General features: G+C 40.0%; 1 protein-coding gene across 1 annotated transcript; it reads left to right on the top strand.

Annotated features, from left to right (window-relative positions):
- Nucleotides 1–1,099: 1,099 nt before the first annotated feature.
- Nucleotides 1,100–11,258, top strand: LOC121517919 (protein FAM124B). The gene is made up of 7 exons (XM_041800034.1): nt 1,100–1,318; nt 1,708–1,736; nt 3,143–3,355; nt 3,713–4,108; nt 4,457–4,653; nt 5,753–5,915; nt 9,040–11,258. The coding sequence occupies exons 1-7, from the start codon at nt 1,248–1,250 to the stop codon at nt 9,618–9,620; spliced, it is 1,650 nt and encodes a 549-aa protein (XP_041655968.1). The 5' UTR covers nt 1,100–1,247; the 3' UTR covers nt 9,621–11,258.
- Nucleotides 11,259–12,571: the final 1,313 nt, after the last annotated feature.

The raw sequence follows: 12,571 nt of genomic DNA, 5'->3' as shown, positions 1-12,571 counted from the left end.
ATTACAATTTTTAATTCCATTTGAAGTCAGGATGAGTTAATCGCAATTAATCATGCCCTATTTATCATATTTTAAAACACAACTGTTTTGCATTTAAGATTGTTTTTGTGTCATTTGTGATTTTTGTGTCTCAAACGAAGGGTAAATGACTTCCTGTTTGGAAACAGTTCTGCTTTTATTGGTAGATTAAAGATTGTGACACAAACTTAACTACAGAAAAGGAAGTTGTTATGGACTGACAAGGGGACAGTAAAAAGTTAAATGTTCATTAACACAAAACACATGACTTTTGACAAGCTGTGGGAGATTTTTTAAAAGTAAAATGAGACATTAAGATGGACTTGTTTTACATCACTATGGCTGCAGAGGAATGCTGGCATAGCTTAACCAAAGTGTGTTGCAAGGGTCAAAGAGGTATGTGGTAAATTGCATTCTTAAAAAATTGGTGCACAAATTGTGGGTTATAGTTGACCATGATTAATGTAATTAATTTCCACAGCCCTAGATTAAATATTAAGAAACCTATATATAATAAGGTTAAACCCTGGAAATGTGGAAACCAATTTTCGGGGGGGTTATGTATATTTAGGGAAAAAAAACTCGACGATAATTATAATGAAACTATAATAATAATTTATTCCCCTGTGTGTATCTGTTTACACGTGGGCTATTCTTAAACGGAGTGCACGTCTTAAAAGTCAGAGTTGTATGGGAAAGCAGATGCCGTGCTTCAAACCGAGCTATTTAGGGGTGTAATACTCTTAACAGTGTGTTTAATTTTCAGGGGTTTAGTGCCTCCCCTCCACACGTCCCCTGCACTTTTAAATCTGCACAGCCCGTCTGGACTGTCCCCTTTGTCTTCTCATATTGTTAGACGCACGCCATCTGCTCTGTGTTATTGTAGGCGGCTTTATATTTAAGTAGCACAACTTCTGCTGCTCCCTTTCGCCTGGACTCTACATTTCTGCATGCACTGTAGCATGTACTTAAACCTAAACTCGGCGTGAATGACATTTAGAGTTGTCTTCATACACAGTCATAACACAATCCAGGGGCCTGTAGTTCAACATAACGGTGTATAGTTGCCTGGTGACGTCAGCGTCCCAGCAAGGGAGTCCCATTTTTGGAGGACTAGAGCAGGCTGGTGAAAGAAACTAACAGACAGGATGCTTTTTCTTTTCAGCTCAACAAACAGCTCAACGTCTGTGTTCAGGGAGCTCTTCCAAATGTGAGAGGCGGACTGGGCTATGTTTCGGAGAGTGGCGGTTTTGAAGAGAGAAGACGATGAGACCGTGGACTCTGGAGCTGAAACTGCCGAGTAAGTCAACGGTTGTTTCTGTGTTAGCTCCAGGCTAACGTGAGCTAGCACAACTTCGCCAACAGCCACAATGGAAATTAATTTTGTTCAAGAAAGTGAGCTGTGAATGGGCTGACATTTCTAACTTGAAACTTCCTCCTAGTCGTGTGTCTTTAGTGCTCTTCGTTGAATGCTTGTAAATGTTGTAAACTTTTGGTATTTTTCCATAGATAAGCTTTAAACGCTTCTGTTAGCTTTGCGACAGATAATGTGTTGTCATGGTGACCAGAGCTAAGGGGCAGCTTTCCAAACCAACCACCACAAGATGGAGACAGATTTTGGTCTTTCAAGCTTCAAAAACATTTTTCATTAAGTATTTTTTATGTGTTTTCGTTTTATGTACTGTTCAGGTCTGACTGCAGCAGGATGTCATCTGGCAGTAAGTGTTCCTTTCACTCTCACTGAAGTATAACAGGCACTGTAACACAGATAGGTTCAGAGTCCAGACATGTTGGACTTAGAAGTCTACCATGACTGCTTTCACATTGCAGGCCAAAGTAACACACATTTTTAACACAGCTTTTCCTTCATACTAGTAGTATTTTAGATTCTTACATTATTTCACTTTGCACACAGGAACAAAATTATTTCACAAAAAACTACCTGGGTCTAAATTTTTAGCCCCCATAAGAACTGACCTTTTTATTGAGGCTTAGCACAAATCACTGTTTTACAGTGATGTTCTATAACTGTAATGCTCAAAGCTTGTAAAATCAAGTTAAAACTGATGGGTTTTTTTTCATATTTACACACAACATAAAAGCTTCAGTAATGGTCTGAGCTGTCACTTGAGAAAGCATCATGGCAAAAACAAAAGAAAAAACGATTAGATGAGAAAAATTATTGATAATGCTAACAAAACAGAAGCATATACTAAGTTATCACAGCATTTCAAAGTATCAAGAACTGGAGTGAAACATATCATCAAGAGATTAAGAAAATAAGAGAGCCACACAGTACAGAAAAAGCCTGGCAGAGATAGGAAAAGAAAGATTTCAAAGACTCTGGAAAGAAAACAAGTGAGAGATGTATCTAAAGACCCCAAAACAACTGCCAAGACGCTAGTGAATGACTTAGACAAGTCGAGAATTATAGTCTCATAGAAGATAGTCATTAGAGACCTGCACTGGAAGAGACACCTTCAAGCCAGACTGAAGTAAGCTAAGGACAACCTGGAGAAAGATTCTGCATACTGGAAGCATGTCTTTTTGTCAGATTAGACCAAACTAAAGCTCTTTGACCACAGAGACGTTGCTTATGTTTGGGGAAAGAAGGGAGAGGCTTGTCACCCAAAGAACGTCCCCACAGTGAAACACAGTGTTGGGAGTATTATGCTGTGGAGATGCTTCTGGAACTGGGAATCTTGTGATGATGGAAGGAATCATGAAGAGAGAAGGATATGTCAAGATTAGTTTTTGGTTTTCTGTGTGTCAAATAAAACGATGGAGGCATCCAAAATAAGACTAGGATGTTTGGAAAAGCTTTGTTAAAAATCCTTGCTCTGTTTGATAGCACTTGGAGAATTAGGGAATATCTAAAATTTTCAAGGGGGGCTAATAATTTTGTCCTTATATGCAGGTGGATCCATTGGAGTGAATTCAAAATTTAAAAAGTACTGAGGCTACTACTACAATGACTTGCAAACTGATAGAGAATATAAACTACTTAAACATTTGTTATAATCTCTGTCCAAGCTTTAGCAAGTTCAACATTATCTTGCTAGATCTTGTCTTAAATATCAGTGGACACCTTTTTACATTGCATTGTTTTTGTATTGAACCATAGTTGAGCGCATGACCAGAAGGGTCAGGCAGCAGCGGCCGCAGCAGCCGTTCCTGCTAATGAACTTGCATCTCCTAGCCAACCCTGGAGACTCCCTGCTGCTGCAGCACACCCTGGATCGCCTTCTCCGCTGGCTCTGCCCAAGCTTCCGTGTCTTTCATGTGTCGGAGAGGGCTTCCCCATTCAGAAGTTACACTCGCCTCTGTCCTGTAGCAGGTGAACTTCCTTACTGTGTGGTTTTGAATTTGACATACATCTTATAACACAGGCAGGCTGAAGCTGTAAGGCAAAGATAGTGAACCCTGGTGTGCTTAAATATTTCACTTAATCTCATATTCTGTGTTTTCTCTGTTAAAAAGGAAAATAATTTCCAGATGTGAGAACAGCACATATTGAGAGCATTTCAGTGTTCCTTTCATGGCAATAAGTCCCTTAAATATTGAATTCTTAACTAAATACTACTTTATTCCCTGTTTAATATAAACGGATAAGCCTACAACAGGCGTCCCTTGCTAAAATGCATATGATTTACTTTGGGTTTCCTGGGAGTAAGTCTTTTTTTAAATGTTTTAGGCTACCCCTCTCTGGCCATCACTTTCTTTCTCCATGAGGCGTACGGAGAGGAGCGAATCCTCAAAGTGCTGGACTTTTTTCAGCGCCCACCATGGCAGTATCACCACACTGAGAGCTGTGGCAAACGAACCGGGGGAATTCATATAACCTCCAGCAGCTCCTCCAACAATGCCCTGCTGCAGCCCTACCTTCTGCCCAGCAGAGACTTCTACAGTCTGGGTGCAGGGATGCCCGTGTGGGGGGTTCGACCTGTGCACTGTGGAGGAGAGATTCTGCGAGTGACACTGTACAGTGGATATGATAACTATGAGGACGCTGTGAGGCTTTATGAGACCGTGCTGCAGCGACAGGCAGAGGAGCAGAAGACAGGCTTCTGCTGGTTCACTCTCCACACAGGTATGACTTTGAATTTTGCCGTTTTTACATTTGTAAACAATGAAACTAAAGCACATCCTTCAGAACAAGTTTAGATTTAGATTTGTTTTCTTACTATAAAAGGCAAAAAAAGTGACATAATTCTCTTGTTTACAGTGTACATCTTAAAGTTCAGACTTCAGAATGAATTGCTTGTGATTATCTTAACATCATTAAACCAACTTCAGTATAAAAAGTACCAGTGATGTTTTGGCAGCAGAATGAAGAATTTGTTTCTTATTTACTTTCGCAAGAAAGATTTTTAAAGTTCTGTATCACATTCGCATCAGGTCAGCTCTGTTCTTTCTTCATTTGTCCCCCTTGTCTTAGAGCCTGGCCTTAGCCTGCAGCTGGCCATAAAACAGTTGTCACCAGGGGTTCGGGTGGAGCCATGCTGCTCCGCTGTGCTGCAGTTCAGTGTGGAAGAAATTGGACAGCTAGTTCCTTTGCTGCCTAACCCCTGTACCCCCATCAGCGCTACACGCTGGCAGACAGAAGACCTTGATGGCAACAAGGTTCTCTTTCAGGTAAGTGTGGCTGTAAATAGACCTCATTTTCTTATGCTGTCAACAAAGTGATAAAATGTTTTGATAAAGTGTTAGATTTGTTAAAATGAGAATCTACATTTAACTGCCCTTTATTTGCTGTAAATTGTGGGAATGATTGATTGTTTTTAAACTGTTGTTTTTTGTGTTTTCTTTTATGTATTTTAATCACAACCACACTAGTCAATTTATGTTTGGTTAAATCACAAGGTTTGTTACAGTGGTTGTAGTGGTCTTGAGTAGTCTGCTGAGAGTTTGCTCTGTAATTATCTCACAAAATACAGTCTCCAAAGAGAAGGGATCTGTGGTCACTGTCCAGCTAAAATGTTATTTGTAGAACAGGATCAGTGCTCAAAGAAAAGCGTGCCAAGTCCTTTGATAGTACAGAGAGATTGCTTTGGATGGAAGCAGTTTTTGTAAAAAAAAAAAAAAAAAAAAAAGGAACATCAGTGACTATGTAGTGTCATGCTTATTTCAAAGATTGACAAACAACGTCTGATGTAGAATTTAAATCAGACAGACATTAAAATTTCCACAAAAAAGCAAACTCCAACACCATGTAGTATAAGATACTGTCTGAACATTAGAGGATGTACAGTTTCTCACACATGATGTGAAACAAGAAAATATGTGGCTTTTATTTTAAGATACTGGTTTAATATAAATAATTACATTATTAATATGAGATATATTTTTTAAGTTATTTACTTGCTTGACTTTGTATCAGTAATTAACATAAAGAAAATTTGGTGTGTTGTTGTTTTAGAGTATTTAAGCTGAAAATTTGTATCCCATACAAATAATGTCAGGTGTTTCTTTGTTTGAAGTCCTTCATTATCTTGGAATATAAACACATCAAATGTCTCTTAACAGTTTTTCTTTTTTTTTTACACGTTTTTTTGTTAAATATATAATGAAATCCAAAATACTTTGTGGTTGCTTTACAGAGTTGACCCAGAGCTAACACAACAGCCATATGTCAGATGCGTGTAGGTTAATTCTGTCAAAGTTACTTATCTTGCATAAATCTCTCTGGTCGGGGTGTAAATCATAATCCGTCTCCTCCTGTCCTTCTGTGCAGGTGAAAACCCCGGCTCAACCTCAGCCACCTTTGACCTGTGCTTTCCCCCTGACCTGCCCTAGCGTGTCCCCTCGAGGAATGCAGCTCAGGGGCTCGGGACAGAGTCACAGCCTGTCACCCTGTAGCCTCCCAGCACCCCTGTCCTGGCAGACAAACAGGCAAAGTAAGTACACAGAAGAGACATTGTGTTAGGGTGCTGAGCTATGCTTGTAGCCCTAGTTTGTTTAATGAGCTTCATAGATATGTTTAAAATTCCTTCATGATTACATGAAGATGTACATTACATGAAGAGGCAGCAGTAAGGGGAGCTAAGGCTGGAAGATCCATGGCAATAATAGGACTAGACTAATTTTTTGACTGGAATTCTGGTACCTTATCTTTATTGAAGGACAGTCTTAATGCTTCAGCATACCCAGACATTTTGGACAATGCTGTGCCTCATTCTATGTGACAACAGTTTGGTGATGGCCCTTTTCTGTTCAAACATGGCTTTGCCCCAGTGCACGAAGCAAGAGCTATAAAGACGATGAGTTCATGAATTGATTCAACTCAGCCATATTGGGGGGTTTTCGAGCATGAACTGCCCGTTTAAGATCACACCACAGCATTTTAATTGGATTTTAGTCACTACTTTGACTTTGCCCACTCAAAAACCTTAATTTTGGAGTTGTTTTTTCCAGCCATTCAGAGGTGGACTTGCTGGTATATTTCGGGTCATTGTCCTGCTGCATAACCCAAGAGCGCCTGGGCTTGAGGGCACGAACTGATGGCCGGACGTTCACCTTCAGGATTTTCTGGTAGACAGAGAATTAATTGTTCCATTAATCACAGCAGCAAAGCAGCCCCAGACCATCACACTGCCACCACCATGTTTGACTGTTGGCATGATGTTCTTTTATCAAATGCTGTGTTATTTTTATGCCAGATGTAACAGGACGCACACCTTCCCAAAAGTTCAACTTTTGTCTCATCAGTCCACAGAATATTTCTCCAGAAGTCTTGGGGGTCATCAAGTTGTTTCTCTGCAAATGTGAGACGAGCCTTTGTGATCTTTTTTTTTGTCAGCAGTGGTTTTGGCCTTGGAACTCTTCCATGATGCCATTTTTGCCTAGTGTCTTTCTTATGGTTGAGTCATGAACACTGACGTAGATGTCTTCCTGGGTTCTTTTGTGACCTCCTGGATGAGTTGTTGTTGCACTCTTGGAGTCATTTTGGTTGGCTGAACACTCCTGGGAAGGTTCACCACTGTTCCCAGTTTTGTCCATTTGTGGATAATGGCTCTGACCGTGGTTCTCTGGAGTCCCAAAGCCTTGGAAATGGCTTTGTAAACTTTTCCAGACTGATAGATTTCAATCACTTTGTTTCTCATTTGTTTTTTAAATTTCTTTGCATCGTGGCATGATGTAGCCTTGCAAAGCAGATGGATACACCCATTTCCTTGTTTCTCACTGGCAAAAAAAAAATCCATCTTGCAAAGCTCCTGTGGGAACCGTTTGGGCCAGGTTAGAAAGTGACAGGACCAATCAGTGACGAGGGGCAGTACTTTCGGCACGGTAGAGTCGTGACGTAAGCCAGCAGCAACAAGAGGCCAGTGCAAATATGGCAGAAGACACTGGCATGGAGGCTGCTAAAGCGCCAGTTTTATCAGAACTTGATGACATTTCTTTGATAAAAGAAGAAGAAAGAACAGCAGTGAGTTGTTTCCTTTTCAAAAATGACAAAAGTCATGTACTGACTTGTCCGTAGTCGCTATGGTTTGTGTTATGCAGTTCTTTACGGAGTTTAGTCCTTGGTAGCTGCACACATATGTCTATGGCTGCACACATGCACCTCGGTAACGGCAGCAACATCACGTGTTTTGTTGCTCTGATTGGCTCGTAAAGATGTGACAGAACATTCATCTAATCACCCTCCAAGTTTTTTTTTTCAAAGGCTCAGCCCTTTCCAAAACGCTGTATATCGAAGGTTTTCCAGATTGATGTGTAAAACAAATCCATCTGGCGTGTCAGGTTAGACATGATGCGTTTCTATTTGAGATTTTGTAGCCTACTTCACTTTGTCTGACAGCCTCTATTTAAGAGATTGAAATCTGGTGGTAATCAGGCCTGGCTGTGGCCAGTAAAATTTAAACTCAGCTTTCCAAGAACTGTGATTAATCACAGTTAATTTATGAATTAACAAGGGGGGGGGGGGCAATTACTTTTTCACACAGGGCCAGATAGGTTTGGATTTTTACCCCCCTTAATAAATAAAATCATCATTTAGAAACTGCATTTTGTATACACTTGAGTTGTTTTTGTGAAATATTAAAATTGGTTTGATGATCTGCACATTAAAGTGTGATAAATATGCAAAAAAAAATCCAGAAACAGAAAGGGGGCAAAGACTTTTTCACGACACTGTAGTGTGCACAGTATGTGAAAAAGAATATCATACCCTCTGTGAAGAACGGCAGGGGCAGTGCCATGCTTTGGGGCTGTTTATGTTCAGCTAGAATAGGAGTTTTTGTTAAGTATGAACAGCTTTGCACAGAACTATCAGGTACCTGCTGGAAATCTGAGGATAAAAAGGAATTTCACCTTCCAGTATGACCATTGTCCATAGATTTGTGTATAATAAAGGTAACATAAAACATGGAAAAGGTTCTGAAATTTTATATTGGCATTATTTTTTTGCATCACAAAAATCAGGAATTTTAACAGGGGTGTGCAGACTTTTTTGAGGCCCTGTAGATTATTCTGGATTATAGTTTCTGTCATGTTAAGATGTCTTTCATATTTGAGGTGAATAACAGTTTTTAAGATTTAACAAGCCAACTGGCAACATGACTTTGCCACCTCTTCAAAGTATTTAAGTGTCTTTTTTTAGTAATTTATCATGAGTCTTCTCAGCTCACGAGCCTTTTTGGTCCCAAACTTCTCATGGTGCCAGCAGTTATTAAGATGACTGATTATCTATTTCTTTTTTTATTTTTAGATTTCTCTTTAATATTCAAATTAAAAAGTATGAGAGGAAGCCCATAGTGGTACAAGTGATACATCAACAATTAGCCCATCTTTCGATTAAAAGTGTATCAAGACACATGTCTGTTAAAATCTTCCATCCTGTTAATTAACTCTTTTGTGAAGTTGCTATAAATTGATATTTTTTGCAGATAACATCTGGATAGCTGCCCTTAAAAGCTGTAAACCACACTGAGCAGTTTTATGTTTCACGACTTTTGAGCACATAAATAATGTTTTTAGTGTCCTCCTGACTCTGCTGCATGTTACTCTTGGTGTCGATAGGTCACAGGCCACGCAGTGACCCTATCCTGGAAAAGGTTCATGGAAAAGCAGAGAGTCTGGGGTCAGGAAGTTGCTGCAGCACCCCTCCAGGTAGCTCCTGTTACTCATCCCAGCGCAGCAGCCCCTCAAACACCAATCACCCTGAGTCCCCGCTGCGTCCCTCCATCACCCACTCCTTCTCTCATCTCCTTCTTGAGGAAGAGGAGGAGCCAGAGACCAATGTGGACACTGGAGTAGCAGTCACACCTCGCTCTGACACTACAGTCACTCGCTCTCCTTCTCTGGACCTTTTAAATGCACTCAGTTCTGAGAGACCTGCAGCTGTTGGAGCTTCAGCTGGTGACGCTTCGGCCAAGGAGCTAATTGAACATCTGTCACCGATGCACATACACTCACAGAGCTCATCAAAGACATGGAGTCATGCTGGCTGTCAAAATACAGCCAGGCAGGGGTGTGGAGGCAGGACTCAGGCAGCAGGGCAGAGTCCCTCTAAAGGGCCTGTGGTGGAGAAAAGGACTACTGCAGAGCTGCTGTCAACACGATTAAACAAAGAGGAGTCAGTCGATGAGTTCTTCATTTAAAACCCTGCCACTACAGAGCATGCTGTGGTTATTAATGATGTGCAGAAAGATCAGAAACCCTTCAAGTGGATTTGAATCATGCAGGAGGACACAGCTGTGTAGTGTGACACCAGAGCAGTGATCACCAATACAAAAGATGGCAGCAGGTGGTGCAGAGGTCACTTTGTGTCTAAACTCTTAAAGTGGTTTGCCTGATCTTAAATGAATAATAATAGACTATACAAGGCTCCTTATCTGTATGGAACTGCTGACAAAGTGGCACAAGATCAGCACATTTAAATGCAATGCAGCTAATAATGACATGTTTAATGTCTTTTCATTCAACTTTGTTTTGTGCAGCTATTTTCCTGCTTCCACTGGAAGAGTAAAACATGAAGGAAGGGTTTTGAATGCTACTTTCAGGGTAATAGATGTGCCAGTCCTCTGCATAAGTCTTCATCATAACTAATTAGCCAGGGTTTTCTTTTTTCATTGCCTTTAAAAGAGAAAAACATCTCGAGATGAAGTTGCGCTTTGATTTCGCTGCTGATGCACGATGGGAAATCAGAACCGGTCTGATCATGCTCTTCAGCATAGATCTGTCAAACCAGTGTTCACAGAGGAAAATTATATAAACGCGTTTAAATGCACTTCAGATGGTCCTTGTTTTAGTATTTTAATATTAAAACTCTATTAAAAAAAATAAAGAAATGTAAGATTTACATTTTTGTGGATTAATTCATCAGAGAGTGTAAAGATTTTCTAAATTACCACTTAAAGAAAACATTTACTATTTTGTTAAATATATATATATTAAAATGATGCAAGGAATTTATATGTAAGGTATCTCTAAAAGCTGAAGTGTGCCCAGACCCTGAGGCCCGATATAAGAGTGACTGTGAGGCCACAGTGACATGAGACATCAGAGTACAGATTATATTAGTGAAACTTAGAAGTGCATCATGGGTAGATTAGCTTCTACAAAAGGTTATTGCAACATTTTCACAGTGTTAACTGTAATTATTGTGTTTGTAGTTGTTGGAGACAGGTCCAGTAGTGTATAATTAAGCAAGATTTTAAATATAATTAAACTGTAGTTTAGACTAGTCTCTACAAGGATACTTGACATTACTTGAATTTTTTTCTGTTAACCAAATTTTAACTTTGCATTGTGACCTATTAAACTAACCTGGGAGTTGACAAAAGCAGAATCTATGTTTACTTTTGTGTCATAGCTCGTCATTAAATGCACAAAGTTATAATGAGCTGCTACCGGTGGGTGGCTCACAGGTCATGAGTGGGTGTACAGCGCAGCTTTGTTACTGTTTTAAGTGTTCGAATGTTTACTGTTAAAGGGAAGAACTGGACAAAAACAAGTTTGTTTAGTATGGAAAAATAAAAATAAGGCTTCTTTGTGGTTTAAAATGTTCAGTGATTCTAACGAATCAGTATTGAAACATTCATTAACATGACAGCTGTTGGATTGTGAATGCTGTCTATTGTCATTGTCAGGATGAATTAGCTGTAGTCTGTGTACTCAGTAATGAGCTGAGAAATCAGTGACTGACAGATGACTGCTCTGCCTGCAGAGATGGAAAAACCTCTTTCCCAGCAGATGATAATAAAAAGTCAGAGGGGAACATCTCATGTTTCATTTCACACTGATGTCAAACTACTGTTGTGTTCAGAAACAAACTAGATTCCATTTTATCATTTTTGGTTACAATTCAGTCATTTTCCTCCACAACTGTTCCTCGTTGCTGTACTGACACAGCTGTCAATTTCAAGAGGATCTGGCTGCAGACCTCTATGGTGGGGTGCTTTGGCCTCATCTGTTGCAGATCTCCATAATGGGGTGGCCTCGACCATGGGGCAGGAAGTGACATGCATACTGTAATCTAAGCCAGAAGCAGAGTGACGTACTGACTGATGTTTATTTTCTGCTTGCTGTCAGAGGTTACGCATAGTGGCTATTTTTCACAACAGCAGAACTTTATGAATATGAATCCAAAATTTACTGAGGGGGATGAATTTAAAATTTAACACCACAGACTAAGGAAAAACTCAACGAGTGTTTGTAGGTCACTTCCTGCCCATGGTCAAGGTCTGCAACAGATGAGCCCAAAACGCCCCACCATAGAGGTCTGCGGACAAATGCCTCTCGTCATTTTTGTGATAATACTCATTGTTTATCGGCCATGATGCTCCAGTGATTACCCACATGCACTTCTCTCTTAAACTGTATGATTTACTCAACTATCATGTTGTGCCAACAGTTGGTGGGATGGATCTTCTTCCTGGTTTGAATCAGAAATGTGACTTCACATGAAGTAGGGTACCTCAGATAGTCAGGAAGCATACTGCATTATAGGAAGTAAGTTGAGGGAACACACGATCAAAGGCCAAAGTAAGGAAAAGATATTTATACAGTATTTTACATATTTCAGTGGCATTGCAGAAGGGGTCAAATAAATAATCTGTAGATTTCTCTTCAATGTGTGAATAAGAGACAAGAGAGTATTAAAAGTTTAGGTCCATTCAATCAAGTCATCTGTCTGCACAATAATTTTAACTATCAGTGATGCTTTCACTGCACATCCATTTATAGTCCTGTCCATGGCTCTGCAGTTTTAATACTAAAGTGTCTCCTGATTAACTCATTGAGTGCCATTGACATATGTATACGTCATTTAAAAACCAATGCCTGAGTGCCATTGACGTATATATACGTCAGTGTTTTTTTTGGCAGCTGGCACAAGGGGGCACTCTCACACTCCCTGTGAGTAATTTTGAGGGTACTTCTGGGATATGTAGTCGGACCACTACAGTCGGAAGTGACAGTAGATCAAACATCAGAGGTGGAGACCCTGGGGTCAAAGAGCAGAGCAATCGTTAAGGAGGTAATCTAAGCTAAAAGTTCTAACTTAGACACTGGAAGAAACTAAACTTTTGCCTGAGAAATCGCTTACTCA

Source organism: Cheilinus undulatus, linkage group 2 (genome assembly GCF_018320785.1).
Source record: "Cheilinus undulatus linkage group 2, ASM1832078v1, whole genome shotgun sequence".
NCBI classification, from domain to species: Eukaryota; Metazoa; Chordata; class Actinopteri; order Labriformes; family Labridae; genus Cheilinus; species Cheilinus undulatus.
The sequence above is the reverse complement of the archived record's forward strand: the minus strand, read 5'-3'. Positions and strand labels throughout refer to the sequence as shown.

Excerpts from the sequence above, each read along its gene's own strand:
- LOC121517919 (XM_041800034.1), top strand. The coding sequence starts at position 1,248 with ATGTTTCGGAGAGTGGCGGTTTTGAAGAGAGAAGACGATGAGACCGTG. Across the intron at positions 1,737-3,142 it reads CAGCAGGATGTCATCTGGCA|TTGAGCGCATGACCAGAAGG; the intron begins GTAAGTGTTCCT and ends ATTGAACCATAG. Across the intron at positions 3,356-3,712 it reads TCGCCTCTGTCCTGTAGCAG|GCTACCCCTCTCTGGCCATC; the intron begins GTGAACTTCCTT and ends TAAATGTTTTAG.